The sequence below is a fragment of the Saccostrea echinata genome, unplaced genomic scaffold (genome assembly GCF_033153115.1).
Source record: "Saccostrea echinata isolate AGI-Se365-2 ecotype Australia unplaced genomic scaffold, CSIRO_AGI_Sech_v1 ptg000010l, whole genome shotgun sequence".
Classification (NCBI taxonomy): Eukaryota; Metazoa; Mollusca; class Bivalvia; order Ostreida; family Ostreidae; genus Saccostrea; species Saccostrea echinata.
This window is the reverse complement of record NW_026889759.1, coordinates 1,021,230-1,038,237: the sequence shown is the minus strand read 5'-3', so window position 1 is coordinate 1,038,237 and position 17,008 is coordinate 1,021,230. Positions and strand designations below refer to the sequence as shown.

Below are 17,008 nucleotides of genomic sequence, written 5' to 3'. Positions count from 1 at the left end.
CATCATATTCCAAAAAAAGGGAATTTTAGAGCAGGTATATTTCCACGTAACTGAGAGTGTTACTTAACTTCCTTGGATGATGTATCTAGGGATACATATTACTCAAGTTACTTCGGATGCTGGATCAAACCTACATTTTCTGGATGAGTGAACAGGATAAAGTTTTTAGAACAGGTCCATTTCCAAATAATTGCTGGCCCTTTTGTGACTAAGCTTGCATGATGCATCTGTGTATGTAACCTACCAAACCTGCTTCAGATGCTGGATCTAACCTATATTTTGTTAAAGTCTCTTGAAGTTCATTCCCAGGTTACTATTTTATAATTCTTAAAATGGTATCCAAACTTGCATGTATTATGCTACTATACATGCACATTACCAGAAAAATTATTTATTGCCAGGGAGCAATACTTTAAGGTAACATTCACTGAGATGGTCTATGTAATAATTGAAATCTTGGACTCTCAAACTTTAATGTACGATGTATTTTATTGGCCAAAAATGATAAACATTTCTTAGAATTGAAGAGAAACTTGTGTTTTCTATCTTGTTTTCCATCTATATTGGCATGGCATGATATAAACTAGTTGTTTTAGTTGCCCATTGAATGTTGGGTGTGGAGTGTTTTCTTTGAAGTTGTAGATATCATCTCTGAAATGCTGCATTATAAAACACACTTTTTTTTGGGGGGGGGGGGGATGGATAGGAGTCTTAAAATCAACATTTGGGGGTATGGATAGGAGTCTCAAAATCAACATTTGATTAGAGGGTTAAAGGAAGTGAACAAAATTTGGGTGATCATAATCAGAACTCCATTACTGATATTACAAATGCAAAAGACTTGTGGACTAAATAATACTTATATTAACTGTGTTATTTTTTATGTTTTGCAGATGAATTCATTTGAGCAATTGTGCATCAACTACACAAATGAGAAACTGCAGCAGTTGTTCAATCACACCATGTTTATTCTTGAGCAAGAGGAATACCAAAGGGAGGGAATTGAATGGAAATTTATTGATTTTGGACTAGATCTTCAGCCTACCATTGACCTTTTAGAGAAAGTAAAATAATTTTCCATAATTTTTAGAAACAGTTAACTATTTAAGACAAGTTAATAGTTTCATTAATTGATCTTAAAACAAAATACATATAGTGATATGTTTGCATAAATCCAACACTCGGTTATTTAGAAAGAAATTTGAAGAATTATATTTGTCATTGTGGAAAAATCTAGAAGTTTCTATGTTTTTTATGCATTTAAGACATGGAAGTAATTGGAATATCAAAATATTAAAAAAAAAAAAAAAAAAAAACAATGGTGGTTTGAGGGGAACTAATTCAGAAAATAAGTCATTGAAATGTTTAATATTTAAGGTTAAATGATAGTCAGACTCTAAGTTGTAAGTTTTTTCCAGTGAAAAGTAAGTCATTTATTGTTGTCTGCCCTAAGCAGGGGTATTTGTTATGTTTTCAGCCATTAGGTATTCTAGCACTTTTGGATGAGGAATGCTGGTTCCCAAAAGCCACAGATAAAACTTTCATTGACAAAGTTATTGCACAACATTCCACACATCCCAAATTTAAGAAGCCAGACTTTCGAGCTGATGCTGATTTTAGCCTTATTCATTATGCTGGCCAGGTTTGTATTTGATCTTCACAGATTATTTCTATTTTTTATTAAGTTTAAAGAAAAAAGTCCTTAAACCAAATGTGTTGTGTTTTTTTTTTTAATTATTCTTGTTCTTTAAATAAAAGTTTGTTTGTTTGTTTTTTTAAATTTAAGGTGGATTACTCAGCAAGCCAATGGTTGATGAAGAATATGGATCCTCTGAATGAAAATGTAGTGTCTCTGATGCAGAACTCTTCAGACTCCTTTGTTGCAGCAATTTGGAAAGATGGTAGTCTTTAGCCACTTTGATTTACAGTTGTTATTAGTCCCCTACCGGTGAAACCGGAGGGGACTATAGGTTTCCTCTGAGTCTGTCCGTCCGTCTGTCCGTCCGTCTGTCTGTCTGTCCGTCTGTCTGTCTCTCTGTCCCTCTGTCTGTCTGTCAGTCTGTCCCACTTGGTTTTCCGCACTTTTCTCTTAAACGCTTGCAGATATTTAGCTGATTTTTGGAATGTGAGTGTATCTTGATGAGTTACAGATCAAGTTTGCATTTCGTTCCGCTTCATTGATTTTTGACGGAATTACGGCCTTTTCAATTTTTACGGGTTTTCCGCAATTTTCTTCTAAACGCTTGTAGATATTGAGCTGATTTTTGGTATGTGGCTTTACCTTGATTAGTTATAGATCAAGTTTGCAATTCGTTCCACTTCATTGATTTTTGAAGGAATTATGGCATTTTCAATTCTTAACGGGAACCAGATTACACTTGCCGGTAGGGGACTAGTATTGCTAATGCAATACTCTCAGAATGCTTGTTTTCCTATAGAAATATTTAGAAAGTAAAATGTAGGTTTACATTTAGAAAGTGTTACATAATTAATGAAGTTTGAAAGAAATGGGTTACCTTTTAGGTGTTAGGGGGATCTGTAATGATCCTTGTAACAAACTAACATAATGTTATTTAAAACATTTCTCAGACTGAAATCAGATGCAGTGATGCAAGAAATACCACTATAACTTTACACCAGTTTAACATAGTCCCTTTATTTAAAAAAAAAGATCTTAATAACTTTTGTAATTTTGAGTGTCAAAAACATGAAAGATAATCTTTTTGCAGCTGAAATTGTTGGAATGGGGGCCACAGCTGGTGGAGATACCATGTTTGGATCACGAACAAGGAAGGGAATGTTTAGGACTGTTGGTCAGCTCTACAAGGAGCAGTTATCTAAGCTCATGGCTACACTACGCAACACCAACCCTAACTTTGTCAGATGTATCATTCCAAATCATGAGAAAAAGGTCAGTCTTCTCATATAAAAGTTAATATAATGGTTCACATTGTGATAAATTTTGTAATTCAAGTACAGGTAACTCGAAAAATCTTGAAGTCCGCGGGACACAAGAAAAGCAAGAGAAATCAAGAGTTTTAGTTTGCAAGAGTCTGCAATTTTCCAGGTTGGTTGACAGACTTTAGAATAAGTCTAAATGGATGTTATGATTCTAATTCCTTGAAGGTCAAGATCTAGTAAATGATTGATTGTTTGTTGTTTAATGTCCCTCTCGAGAATTTTTCACTTGTATGGAGATCCCACCATTTGCCGGTGGAGGGCTACAAATTTTGACCTATTCTCGGCACTCAGGGCCATTGAGCAGCAAGGGATCTTTTTCGTGCCAGCACCTACTGGGACCCCGGTTTATACGGTCTCATCCGAAGGACCGGTCTCCACGTCCCGCAATGGGATTCAAACCCGCGACGTAAGGATCAACTCCTTACTCCGCAACTCTAGAGCAGATGCTTTAACCACTGTGCCACGTGGGCGACTCTAGTAAATGAAAGGAACCCACAGATTTCTCAAATTTGAGAAATAAATTCCTTTAATGATGCTTTAAAACTTTTAAGTTGGTCAAATAAGGTGCATTGGGGCTTAATTTGTAGGTAAACAGGACAAAAAATCATTTTTCAAAGTTATTTTCAATGAAAAATTAGAAAACCAGTCATGAATATGGCCATTTTTTCAATATCAGGCAAATGAAATGCATCCAGATTGCCTACAGTCCCTCAAAAAATGGTAACTTGTATGTTCTTAGCCACTTCTTTAAAAAAAAATGTTACTGTAAATCACATTTTATTCGTGAGAACTTTGTTTTCGCATAATTACGTGAGGCAGTGTGCTCGCAAAAATATTCTCGTGTATAGAAGTATTCCTAAAGATTATATAGAGCAGTAACCTCAATTCGTTTCATGAAAACAACATTCAGTTATAGTGTTGTTGCCTGGACTCTATCTGTTAATGTCAGAAAGTGAACACAGTTGTGTAAGTTCTGCAAAAGTTGTCAATCATTGTGCTGAAAATTATGCTACTATGCATTAGTTTCTGCATATCTATTACCGTATTTGGCTGAATATAATATGCATTGGTGTAAAATATGCACCCCCCTCTTTGGGCCAAAAAAAAATATGAAAAAATGCAGTTCCGTTGTATTATACGCAGTCCAAAAATTGACCAAGCGGTAAACTTGTCTTTTAATATCATGGTAATTTTTGCTTAAAATTTTTGTGGAAATAATATCTTGAAGATTCAAGCACGATAATTTTTCATACGCAGATTTTGTTTTTTGAGCTTACGTTAGTTCCGATTTTATGCATGGCTGTATTCTTCGTAGAAAATATTAAATTTCAAAAAGCACAAAATATTTTTGCATTTTAATTGATTTTTTAAAGCTAACAATGCAACAAGATATTGTTAGAGTTCTATTAAATTTATAACTCTATTTTCTTTTTCAACTTGGAAAAATAGAAAATTGAGTTATTTCCCTTTTCAATATGTCCAATAAAATTTATCAATGTGGCAGTTTTTGTCCTGATGCAGCGGTGCCTATTGATTAATTTTTTTTTTGCTTTATGCAAAGCGGAACTGTATTTTGACTTTGAGGGAACAAGGGTTTTGAGAGATTGAGAGTTACCTGTATATGGCTTCCTAGATCCTGAAATATCTATTTCTTGTGCTTACAAACACATCACTCATTGAAGTTACTTTTTGTTGTATAGGCTGGCAAAATTGATTCTCCCCTTGTGCTGGAGCAGCTGAGATGTAATGGTGTACTGGAAGGAATTAGAATTTGTAGACAAGGTTTTCCCAACAGAATTCTCTTTCAAGAATTCCGTCAGAGATATGAAATTCTCTGTCCAAATTGCATTCCTAAAGGATTCATGGATGGAAAGAAGGCTGTAGAAAGAATGGTAAGGAGTTTGAAAAAAAGTAATGAAGGTAAAAAAGAAGATTCTGATTGCAAATTACGACCAAACTATGTTTGAAACACACATAGTATTGGCAGTTGATCTGTTGGAGGACTGGTAAAATTTATGTCACAAGAAAACAATTTAAATGAAAACATACACTATTTGTAGATTGCAGCTCTAGAACTTGATCCAAACTTGTACCGTGTTGGTCAGAGTAAAATATTTTTCCGGGCTGGTGTACTTGCTCATCTGGAGGAGGAAAGAGATCTCAAATTGACAGATGTAATTATACAGTTCCAGTCACTATGCAGAGGATTATTAGCAAGGAGGTAATAAAATCTGGTGTCTATAGATATTAAAAAACTAATAATTCCTAATAAAGAATAAAAATGTATTCAAATAAAAATCAAAAACTGCTGTCTATTCAGCTATTTAATATCTTTAATATAGAAATTATCAAAGGCGATTACAGCAGCTTAGTGCAATCAGAGTTATTCAGAGAAATTGTGCAGCCTACCTTAAACTTCGCAATTGGGCATGGTGGAGACTATTTACAAAGGTAAAGCAATGTCTTTTAATTCTTAATAAAAATTAAATTATTTGTTTTTTTCTTTTTACTTGAGAAATATTGAAAAGGAAAAAAGTCTTGAATTGAGTGCATACCCTATTATAGGTAAAACCACTTTTGCCTGTAACTGGACAAGAAGAAAAGATAACTCAGAAAGAGAAAGAACTTGAAAAGTATAAGGAAAGCTATGAGAAGACGAAGTCAGATTATGAGGAAATAGAGCGTCGATATGCCCAAATTATTGAGGAGAAATCAATCCTGGCAGAGCAGGTCCAGGCCAGTGAGGAAGTGGCAGCAGAGGCTGAGGAGGTGAGTATTAGTCTCTGGTCCTCATTAGGACTCCGAACTTAAAACTGTGATGACATCCTAATATAATGAAACAGTCTAATAATAATATAAAATGAATTGCAGGCCAGGCGACGTATAGCAGCAAAGAAGGATGAATTGGAAGAAATTCTTCATGAAATGGAGATCAGAATTGAGGAAGAAGAGGAAAAATGCAATCAACTTATTGATGAACGCAAAAAATTCCAGCAAACAATCACAGATTTGGAAGATCAGTATGTTAAGAAACCCAAACTTCTAATGATTTTTGATGTTTACCATTGACTTGTGTAGTTTTAGAAGAGAAAAAAAAATGTGGTTTGAATTAAGATGCTGATAAAAATTATTTCTATTTATTGTTTGGAAATTTTTGTTAACATGTAATTTAACATTTTGGTGAAAGAAAATGTGAAAGTTTATAAACTTCTTTTATTCATATTTGCATTTGAAAGTTTTGAATTAAGCAAAATTACATTATTTTCATTCTTTACAAAAATTATTTCATCTATAATGCTGTCTATTTCTTTCTTCTGATTAAAGTTTAGTCCTTTTGATCATTAAGGTTTAAATTACATATAGATGCAAAATTGTCATAAAATCAATGTTGTAACATAAATTCCCTTGGTCTGAAAAAATTCAGAATTTGCAGTATAATTTTGTTAGCAAAATAGCATAGTTCTTTTTTTAGGCTACAGTCAAACTTGTCATAGCGGTCACCTTTATCCAGCAGTCACCTGTCCTATGCAGTCATGAATTTTCCTATGTAATGTAACTCTATTAGCGGTCACCTGCGTAACGCGGTCAGCGGTCGTCAAATTTCATGTAAAATCGTGGTTTTACCTCGTATATAGCGGCCATTTTGTCCGACCACGTGACCAGATCTAAAGTCAGGTGACTCCCAATTTTTGTCACTAATGTGAATAATTGGTCTTGTGTAGCGAGATCATCAAAAAAATAATTGGCCTTATTAAAACCATTTAAGATATTGGATAATTTTTTTATAACAAAACTAAACAAGGGTGCTAGTGACTGAAAAGGTTATCAGGAAAACGGACTAACGAGTTAATCTTATTGAATTGGAATCTGGTTTAAAAAATTCTGAGTGATACACAAGGCATCCTTATTTATCTATTAATGGATACAATAATTAGGTGTTTCCTAATTATTAGTTCACTTTTGGCATGCCCAACTCCGATAGGTGTAATTGTGTAAACGGATGACAGGACATTTTTAACACATAGGAAACATATCATTTGTAGAAACCCTAATCAACTGTTTTGTATACTCAATGTGTCCTGATTATCTCATGATTTTCAACTAGGAAAGATGACCGTTAGGATTAGTCACGCTTCATTACTCACAACACCTGTGAATTTGATATCAATTTGTATTATGCACTGCTTTGATAAACTGAGAATATTATGACTTCTCTGTTTATTACGCTACTATTTATGTATTATTATACATGCAATTATCAGGACTAACTAAACTTTTTTTTTTAGAGACAGTTTAGATAAAAAATACATTATATTTTATTAATGGCACAACATGATAATGTAGTCTTATAATAAAAGAAAGTTTTGTTGTTGTTTGGAGGGAGGATAATGCAATGGCCTATTAGACCCAATATACATTTTTGTTGGAGTCATCAAATTTATCTTGAAATTAATCTTGAGACTTTAAATTTTAAAAAAAAAATCTGAGACCATTGGACACATCTTTCTTTAATATTCTATGATGTTATATTGTAAAACAAAGAACAAACATAAACTGGAAATAAAAATTCTTGAAAAAAGATGAACCTCTTTTCAAAGGTCACCTCTCTATAAAGATCACTTTTAGTTGTTCCAGCAGGTGACTGCTTAATACAGGTTTGACTGTATTTTAAAGTATGGCCTTTTTTTTAATAATCCTGCAGGAAGTGTTGGTCCTATTAAAAGTTTTTTTTTAACTTTGCTTATGAAGATATTGAATATATTTTAATTTTAGACTAGAAGATGAAGAACAAGCAAGACAAAAGTTACAGTTAGAAAAAGTCTCAGCAGAATCTAAAATTAAAAAGTTAGAAGAAGATTTAGCTGTTCAGGATGATAGTAATCAGAAATTAGTGAAAGAAAAACGCAGTCTTGAAGAACGTTATAATGAAGTGCAGAGTCAGCTTGTAGAGGAAGAAGAAAAGGCCAAACAGTTGGGAAAACTGAAAAATAAATATGAAGCTATTATAGCTGACTTAGAGGAACGATTAAGAAAAGAAACACAGGTAATAGAATTCTGAAATTTGAATTCTTGGGAATAATGGTTTGAATTTTATGGATGTTACACTTGTCAAAAATATACCTGTACAATAGAGAGCATGTTTTTTATAGGCTCGACAAGAACTGGAAAAAATTAAGAGGCGCCTTGAGACAGAGTTGAATGACTTGCGAGAACAACTACTGGAGAAAAGACAGCAAGTTGAAGAACTTCAGGGCATTTTGTCCAAACGTGAGGAAGAAGTACAGTTCACTCTTCAAAAGTAAGTAAATGTGTAGAGTTTCCTAGTTAAAACCGTAAGTGAGCTATTCGGATCAAATGATACCCAGCAGCCATTCGTCTTTCTATCTGCCTGTATGTATGTAATCCTATGTATGGATTTTTGAGTTTGATGAACAGTTTGGCCATGATAAATAAAAATAGAAATTACTGTAAAATTTTTTCAAAAATGATGTTCCTGCAAATTAATGTCAATTTCAATAAAACTTGATATGCAAGTAGATCACATTCTGATCAAAAATTTGAAAGTTGCTAAACAACTATATTTTCATATATCATTATTAGGTCAATCATTTTATTCACTTCATTGTGCATCATTACCAACCACAGACTTTGTATCCATTTCAAAACCTGTTGCTGTATACTATAAAATTATCTCATTATCACCAATTAATCACTGAATATTTATAAAGTGTTGCCAGGTTTATCTTGACTAATGAAATCATTTTATAGCACTTTTGGGTACATTTACATGGCGGCATCCCTAATGAAATCATGTCTGTTATTTATTAATTAATTTATTAATAAAAAAAGTAGTGTTGTCAATGAGTACCCGGTTAATCGTGGAACGATGCGAATATTGGTTAGTAAAACTACTACTCTGTTATTGGAATATATTAGGCAAAAGTAGGGAAAAAACTTATTTTATTTCTAAATGAATAAAATTATTTACACGATACCGTTTGAAATTAGACTCGAACTAGTTTCACACGTACGACCGATTTGTTTCATATTTCATCTTACTTATGGCTTTGATTTTCATGGTAATGCAAATTTTGAAGACCTGAGTTAATTATAATTATACCGTACCTAATCTGTGCTAGTCCCAGCACAGGATTAAACAAAATGCCGCCACAACCAATTAAAGCATAGATTCTGAAATACAGTGCATTTGTGCTGTATCAATGATAAGTATGGAAAATGTAACAAGGTGATATAAGTTATAGTCACTATTGAATATATACCATGGCAATGGTGTTCAGAGGTCAAAGGAAAAAACATCTGAGTAAGCCCCCGTTCACACATAGACGTCGTTTCTACTACGATCAAAGCATGGCCGAAAATGTGGCCGATCATAACAAATCGCAGGAGAAATGTAGTGGAGTCTTCATAAGTGCAGTATGATTGTGGTAGGGTCTTCATGATCGGAGAGCTCTATGCTCTCGACACACTTATTTTGAACATGCTCAAAACAAGCATATGGGATCATGGCCAACAAGAATCGGGATAAAGTCATAAAAAGAGTAAGTAATCGTACAAGCAGCGTGGAAGCATTGTAGAGATCGTAGTATGATCTTGAATGTCGTAGCGGCAGCGTAGCGTAAATACAGTAAACGCGGCCGCTGGTCAGCAACGGTCTGTGAAACATCGTAGTAGAAGCGTGTTAGCAGTGCGTTTGACTTAGGGGCATCGTAGTACAGTCGTATTGGAGACCATAATTTGCCAAATTGCTCGATTTGGACGCCGATCGGCTGCGATCCACCCCGATCCAAAACTTTTTCAGATCGTGGCTTGATTAAAAAAATTAAGCAAGTAACTGGTTACTGAAAATCGTCTGACTTGACAACACTAAAAATATGACAGCTCCTGAAGAACAGAGGCAAGTATTTTCCAAAATACTTGAAAAGCTAAACATTAAAAGACAGGGTTTGGAATGCAGACATTGTGTGAATACACTGAATAGCATTATTTGTTTAGACAAGGATATTCAAACTGAAGCTGATGTACAGCTTGTGGTTATGTTTCCAACCAAGTACAAGATAGACTGATCATTAGCTCATAAAAAATTTCTGACAACTGCATGGTCAGATTTTTATTCCATTGGTAGAAAGTATATCATTTTTATTTATTATAACAAGAGAATTTTGTAGTAGAAGGCAACAGATTTGTTGAAATAGAATAAACTCAATATCCGTGGCTTTTGATGCTGTTCCTTGTGCAAGTTCCTTTTATTTGAGGAATATCATACTTGTATATCAAAATAATTGTATATATTCAGCTAAAATTTTCTTTTCTTCTCACAGGAAATATGGTGTAGAGTTTATTCATTTAAAAATACAGTTGAACTTCAGTATCTCGAACACTGATATATCAAATACAGTGGATATGTAGAAGTGATTTGGAAGTCCCAACTACTTTTTCTTTAAGAATTTTACCCTCGATATCTCAGATCCTTGGATTTCTCAGGAAGTTTTTTCTCGGTCCCATGGAGTTCGAGATAACAAGAATTGACTGTATATTTCTTTTTTTAAATTGCAGAGTTGAAGAGGAAGGAGCTGCAAAAAGTACATTCCAAAAACAGCTTAGAGATCTCCAGACTCAAATGCAGGAGTTACAGGAAGATTTAGATGCTGAAAAGGAAGCAAGAAATAAGGCTGAAAAATTGAAAAGGGATTTGAATGAGGTTAGTTTGAAAATGAAATGAAATAGATAATTATGGCATTGATTGCTCATTTAATTTTCAGCAATCAAGACAGTGAATTTTTATATGCCCAGACAGGAGGCATAATGTTATGGCGTTTATGTCCGTCTGTTAGCTTTTTCGTGTCCAGCTCATAACTTAAATACTATTAGGCCTAGAATTATCAAACTTTGTCAGCTGATACATCTTGGGTAGAAGGTGTGTCGCACATGTCAAATAAGAGATAAATTAATAAGTTTAGTGTGAGGAGATAACTGGTAGAGCATCTCTGATCAAGCAGGTGTTATATATATCTCTTGGGAATTGGGTAAAGGAATTAGCCTCTTAATAGCATGTGTTTGATTAAATAGTTCTTGCATGTTGGCTAGCCCAACTTTCAAAATAAATTAGGTGTAAAGTAATTTAAACTAATTTAATATTGTATAATATAATTCAAATTAATTTGATATAGTGTAATATAATTTTTATTAATTTTTTTTTATGTCTTTACAGTAAGTTGCAGAGTGTCATGTCTCACTAAGATGACAATTTTATAGTCTAAAGAATAAACATAATTTGTTTTGATGTTTTATTTAATAGGCTGTAGCATTGTTAATTAATCATGAAATATACAATAAACCAAGCTGAATATGGGAACACAGCTAGCTGAGAAATATATTATGTATTATTTGTTAAAATTAATGCCTACACCACAGGAGATGTATGTAGATCAAACATTTTAAGGAATGGAAAAATCATTGAAATCTTTGTATCAAAGTTGACATGATTTTCTTGCAATCTAAACTGGATATGATAAAGGAACAATATTTGACGGGCGTATTATGTTGTGGCGGGGCATTTTATTGCAAAATTAAATGTGTTCTTTAGGAACTGGAGGCATTGAAAACTGAGCTGGAAGAAAATCTTGATGCTACGGCAGCTGTCCAAGACATCAGGGCCAAAAGGGAGGATGAACTTCGTGATCTCAAACAAGCTCTACAGACCAGTCAGAAACAGTATGAATCCACTGTACATGACATTAAACATAAGTACCAACAGCAGCTAGATCAGCTTAATGAGGACTTGGACAATGTTAAAAAGGTCAGATCCACTGTTTTGTTTTTTGCACTTCAATCTTATGTACTTTATGAAATATCTAGTGCCAGCATTTTCTAAATTTCTACAATTAATGAGTTGTGTTAATATTTGTATCTGTCAAAATGTAAACAGGGCAGGGTTAGGTCACCAATCTATTCAAGATAGATCCAAATGGTACCATGTTAAAATTAGTTGATTCAAAATTTTTGGTAGGACAAAACACTTTGCTAGCAAATGATGATCAGCAAATTCATGTTTGTTTAAAAACTTGCCTCAATGACTAAGTTTAGGCCAGAATTGAGAATGTAAGTTACATGCAAAAATTTATAAACATCAGCAAGAGTGAAGTTTACATCAAGCTCTTAATTTATATTGTTAAAATTCTGGATTTCAGCACTGTGACGATCATTACCTACCCTTGTATATTCATTTTTAGCTCATCTTAGTTGAAGGCTCAAGTGAATTTTTTTGATCAAAATTTGTCTGTTGTTGTCATAAACTTTTCACATTTTCATCTTCTCTAGAACCCACTGGGCTAATTTCAACCAAACTTGCCGTAAAGCATTCTTAGGTGAAGGAGATTCCAGATTGTATAAATAAAGGGCTACAGAAGATAATTAAAAAAAAATAAACGAAAATTAATGGAATCTTTAATAATCTTCTCATGAACCACTGGGCCGAAATTTGGAAATTGCATGAAAGTTTCATTACATAGTGTAGATTAAAAAAAGTTTGTTAAAAATCGGGATCCCCAGGTATATATATAGGGGAGCAAAGTTTATCAAGGGAATCTTTAAAAATCATAGGAAGCTTGGGCCAGAAAAGTTGAAACTTAGTGAAAGCAAGAGATATCAATTTATTCAAATCATGAACCCTTCAGGTAGGATAGGGCCACAATGAGCAGTCACAGTTTTACATAGGAATAAATTCCTGTCCACAAGCCGCTGTAAAGAAACATTCAAATCATGAAGATTGAGAAACCATTTAAATTACAGAAAGCTGCAGAATAGGATAAACAACTTGGTAAACGAATTAGAACTTGGTGATCTCTGTGGCCTGTGGACCTTTTTTTTTTATCGGTTTGCCTGCTATAAATAGTGTAATGTTTTTGGATTAAAAAAAAAAAAATGGTGTGATGTATAAAAAAATTTGCTAAAAGTTGGAGGTAAATAATATAAATCAGAGCTTACTATTCATGGGACATTAAAGATGTTTTCAGGCATTATAAAATGGTTTATTTTTCAAATGAAAATGTGTTTTTTCTATGTATTCTGTCTTCAACTTATTTCAGAATAAACAACTATTAGAGAAGACAAAGCAGACATTGGAGGCAGAAAATCAAGATTTATGTAATGATCTGAAATCTGTGCAAATGGCCAAAACAGAATCTGAAAGAAAAAGGAAGCAGGTTGAGCAACATCTTCAGGAAGCATCCATTAAGCTTCAAGAAACTGAGCGTAGCAGAGCTGAAGCAGCTGATAAGGCTTCCAAGCTGAGTGTAAGTGTTTCTTATATCAATTTTATTGTCTAAGCTTGATTGATATCCATTCAAAAAATGTGTTCCCCCCCCCCCCCCCATGTGAAACTGTATGATTTTATTTTTTTTCTGAATATTTTTAGCTTGAATTAGAATCAGTTAGTAAACAGCTGGAGCAAGCAGAAACCAAAAACATTCAAATGACACAGAAGATTACCTCCTTAGAAGCCCAGCTTGTTGATGCACAGGTGAGGAGTATGTGGTGTAGACATCTAAAAAAAATATACAAGTATGAGTGGTTCAATTTAGATCTAGTTTTCTTGAAATTTATTTAAAATCTCATTTGTTTTAAACTGATTAATCACAGGAATTAATAAATGATGAGACAAAAGCCAAGTTAATGGCCCAGTCTAAGCTTAGACAAACCACCGATGATATTTCCTCTCTAAATGAGCGCATTGAGGAAGAAGAGGAAAACAAAAGGCAGCTGGAAAAGCAAATAGCAGAACTGCAAAACAAGGTAATCGGCATACTTCATTGCTCTTGTCTACCTACATTTATATGCATAAATCAAATGATATTAGTTAACCAATTTTAAATGGTAATGAAATATTTAATGAATTGAACTTGACAGTATATTTTGTGAGTTTACTTTTTGGCCTTGTTAATTAAGTTTGGAGAATTGCGAAAAAAATCAGAGGAGGATGCCCATAATCTGGAGACAGCTGAAGAACAGAGAAAGAAGCTTACACGAGAAGTGGATGCCTTAACAGTTAGACTAGAGGAAACCATGGCAGCAGCGGACAAACTAGAGAAGTCAAAGAAGAAGCTCCAGGCAGAGGTAAGTCAGGAGTCAGCAGGGAGTGAGTTATATGATCGTGCACTAGTCCAGATGATAACAAGTTAGAAAACTTATTTTTCCTTCTTAAAGAAGTCAGAAATACCATGAAAACAGAATTTATAAATTTCAGTAGAGTAAAATGTTGGTATCAGAAACTCTGAGGTTTCTTAAAAATCACTGAAGAGGAGAAGGGGGGGGGGGGGGGGGAGAAGGTAGTGTTAAACCCCAGCTGGTATCAAGTGCCTGATTAAAGAATTATGCATGAAATGCCTTCAACCAAATGGGTGATGGTTAGGCAATCAAAATTTACATAATAAATGGCTTAAAGTTAACTTTTAATTCTATATTGATTATCTAATTCTCTTTGAAATACATGTATGATAATGATATATTCCTCCTGAGTTTATATGAAATTCTTCGTAGTTTTATTTCAAACATAAATCACTGTGAAAAAGGATTGATAATGAAGGAAGATGGTATAATACAATTCATAGGTTATGACTTAGTATATCTGATGTAAATTATAATTGAGATGATATGATTTATATTCAGTGGAAGTTTTTCCATTCATTTTAGATTTTTAAAAATTAATTTGCAGGTTGAAGATCTGACGGTAGAATTAGAAACACAAAAGTCTGCTGCGTCCAATATGGAGAAAAAACAGAAGAAATTTGATCAAATGCTCTCTGATGAAAAGGCTGTTTCACAAAGGCATGAAATTTCTTCTAATTTGATATGTCATATTGTAAAATTGAAAAAAATTGATGGAAAAGCAATGTAGATAAGATATTTAAATCATATTTGATATTTTAAATTAAAATTGTAGGTTAGCTAATGAACGAGATAATGCAGAGAGAGAGTCTCGGGAAAAAGAAACCAAAATCCTTAACCTTCAAAGAGAACTGGAGGAAATGAGAGAGATGTATGAGAAGGCAGAAAAGGGTAGACTAGCTTCTCAGCGCGAGCTTGAGGACCTCGTATCAACAAGCTCAGATGTAGGAAAGAATGTAAGATACAGCATGATTCATCCAGTGGTGCTATAAATGTTCAGAAGAATGTCATATCAATAAGAACCTCATCCTATAGTATATAATAAAAATCAATTGTGTCCCACTGATATCAAAATGTAATTGTGTTTCATTCCCTCATTTGAATTTACTTATACTTTGCTGCAAAACAATGTTTACCTCATTTCTGTATATCTTTTAACTTTGTCAGGTACATGAGTTGGAGAAAGCTAAGAGAACATTGGAAAGTCAGGTTGAGGAGCAGAGAAATACAATTGAAGAGCTGGAGGATGAGCTCCAGTGTTCTGAGGATGCCAAACTGAGACTGGAAGTGAACATGCAGGCACTTAAGACTCAGCTGGAGAGAGAGCTCCAAGGGAAAGAGGAGGCAGTTGAAGATCAGAAGAAACTACTCCTTAGACAGGTCTGCCCTTCCTCTGACTAACCTTGTGTTTTATCTTTTCATTAGCATTATTAATTTTTTATAACCTCTCAGGTACATTCATGCAAGCTTGATATGGAAATATGTAGATATCAAATGAGCCATCCTTTATAGGAGAGATATAGGAGGTTATAGATTATAGGAGATTATAGGAGAGATATTTGAAAGTACTTTAGCTATCTATAATTTCTTTAATATAAAATATTCTAAGAGGTAATTAGTTTTTGTTTTAAATCTTGGTGGGTAAGGTTGCTTTTGCTCTATATATGTTAACTGGATATCAGTTGTGGGAACTATTTGAAATTAATTAAAAGATATAATATTTAATAACATTGATAAATATATGTTTACAGCTAAGAGATATGGAAGCTGAACTTGAGGATGAAAGGAAACAGAAAGCAATAGCAGTAAATGGACGCAAGAAACTTGAAAATGATTTAAAAGACTTTATGCAGCAAGTTGAAATGGCAAATAAAGTGAAAGACGATGCTGTAAAACAGCTTCGTCGTATTCAGGCACAAATGAAAGAAAATCAGCGAGAATTAGATGAAGCAAGATTAGCCAGAGAGGAAATGCAAGGTACAGTGAAGGAAAATGAACGCAAGATAAAAAGCTTGGATGCTGAAATTCTTCAGCTTCAAGAGGATCTGGCGGCAGCAGAAAAAGCTAAGCGTAATGCTGAGGCAGAGAGAGATGAGCTGCAGGATGAACTCAGTAGCTTCACAACTGGAAAGTAAGTCTGGAAATTACAACCACATCATTAAGTGTTGTATATTTAATAATTAGTATACAAGGTCAGAGTTGCTCATATCCATTCTCCATACTCCACTGGCCTTGTCAGTACAGTAAAATGGCACTTGGAGGGAAGTGGTAGAGATGAAAAAATTCAATTTGTTTAAACATAATTCTATATATCATTTAATTTCTCATACTGTATGTTTTAAAACTGCAGGGAAAGAAAATCTTTTGGCTGTAAGCATAAATTTGCTATTTTTTTAAAAAAGAAATATTGATGATGCTCAGTGGACAGTCTAGTCAATTGGCATCATTTTTAAAAGCCATGTGTCCGAGGTTTGATTGGGATCTTAAAATAGATAGTATAGAAATACTCCAGACATACATGCAATTCTTTAAGATGCTGTCGTGAAAAGGATTCAGTCCAATATAACTTAAAGAGAGATAGAGAGTCAAGTAATGCATATCCATATCTAATTCTTTGTCAGCCTGGGACACTTATATCAGCCATAGGGCTGAAATTGGTGATGTGATATGGGAAAGGGTATGTTTTATTATGTTCATTTCAATATTTCCACTTACCTGCCTCCTTAACTATTTGCAATTTCCCTGTAGTTCCCCATACAATGCGTCGATAAATTTTTAGAGTCACTACGGTATTACCTCCAGTTATCCCCCTTAACTATAACTCTTCAGTTTTCTCTCGACGCCATATTGGACATGCGGTTTT

The 17,008-nt window shown here is 33.8% G+C and overlaps 1 protein-coding gene across 6 annotated transcripts in view; it reads left to right on the top strand.

Moving 5' to 3' along the window:
- LOC133184100 (myosin heavy chain, non-muscle-like) overlaps positions 1-17,008 on the top strand; it is a 66,772-nt gene that overhangs the window by 29,587 nt on the left and 20,177 nt on the right. For all 6 annotated transcript variants that reach the window (XM_061318936.1, XM_061318939.1, XM_061318937.1 and 3 more), the window contains 21 exons: positions 894-1,064; positions 1,478-1,642; positions 1,787-1,901; positions 2,730-2,911; positions 4,662-4,853; positions 5,022-5,182; positions 5,304-5,412; positions 5,527-5,730; positions 5,833-5,981; positions 7,735-8,005; positions 8,112-8,260; positions 10,537-10,681; positions 11,567-11,779; positions 13,068-13,274; positions 13,397-13,501; positions 13,621-13,773; positions 13,927-14,094; positions 14,693-14,805; positions 14,921-15,101; positions 15,313-15,525; positions 15,897-16,276. In XM_061318936.1, the coding sequence (XP_061174920.1) occupies positions 894-1,064; positions 1,478-1,642; positions 1,787-1,901; positions 2,730-2,911; positions 4,662-4,853; positions 5,022-5,182; positions 5,304-5,412; positions 5,527-5,730; positions 5,833-5,981; positions 7,735-8,005; positions 8,112-8,260; positions 10,537-10,681; positions 11,567-11,779; positions 13,068-13,274; positions 13,397-13,501; positions 13,621-13,773; positions 13,927-14,094; positions 14,693-14,805; positions 14,921-15,101; positions 15,313-15,525; positions 15,897-16,276 (3,746 nt within the window). The remainder of the gene's footprint in view (positions 1-893; positions 1,065-1,477; positions 1,643-1,786; positions 1,902-2,729; positions 2,912-4,661; positions 4,854-5,021; positions 5,183-5,303; positions 5,413-5,526; positions 5,731-5,832; positions 5,982-7,734; positions 8,006-8,111; positions 8,261-10,536; positions 10,682-11,566; positions 11,780-13,067; positions 13,275-13,396; positions 13,502-13,620; positions 13,774-13,926; positions 14,095-14,692; positions 14,806-14,920; positions 15,102-15,312; positions 15,526-15,896; positions 16,277-17,008) is intronic.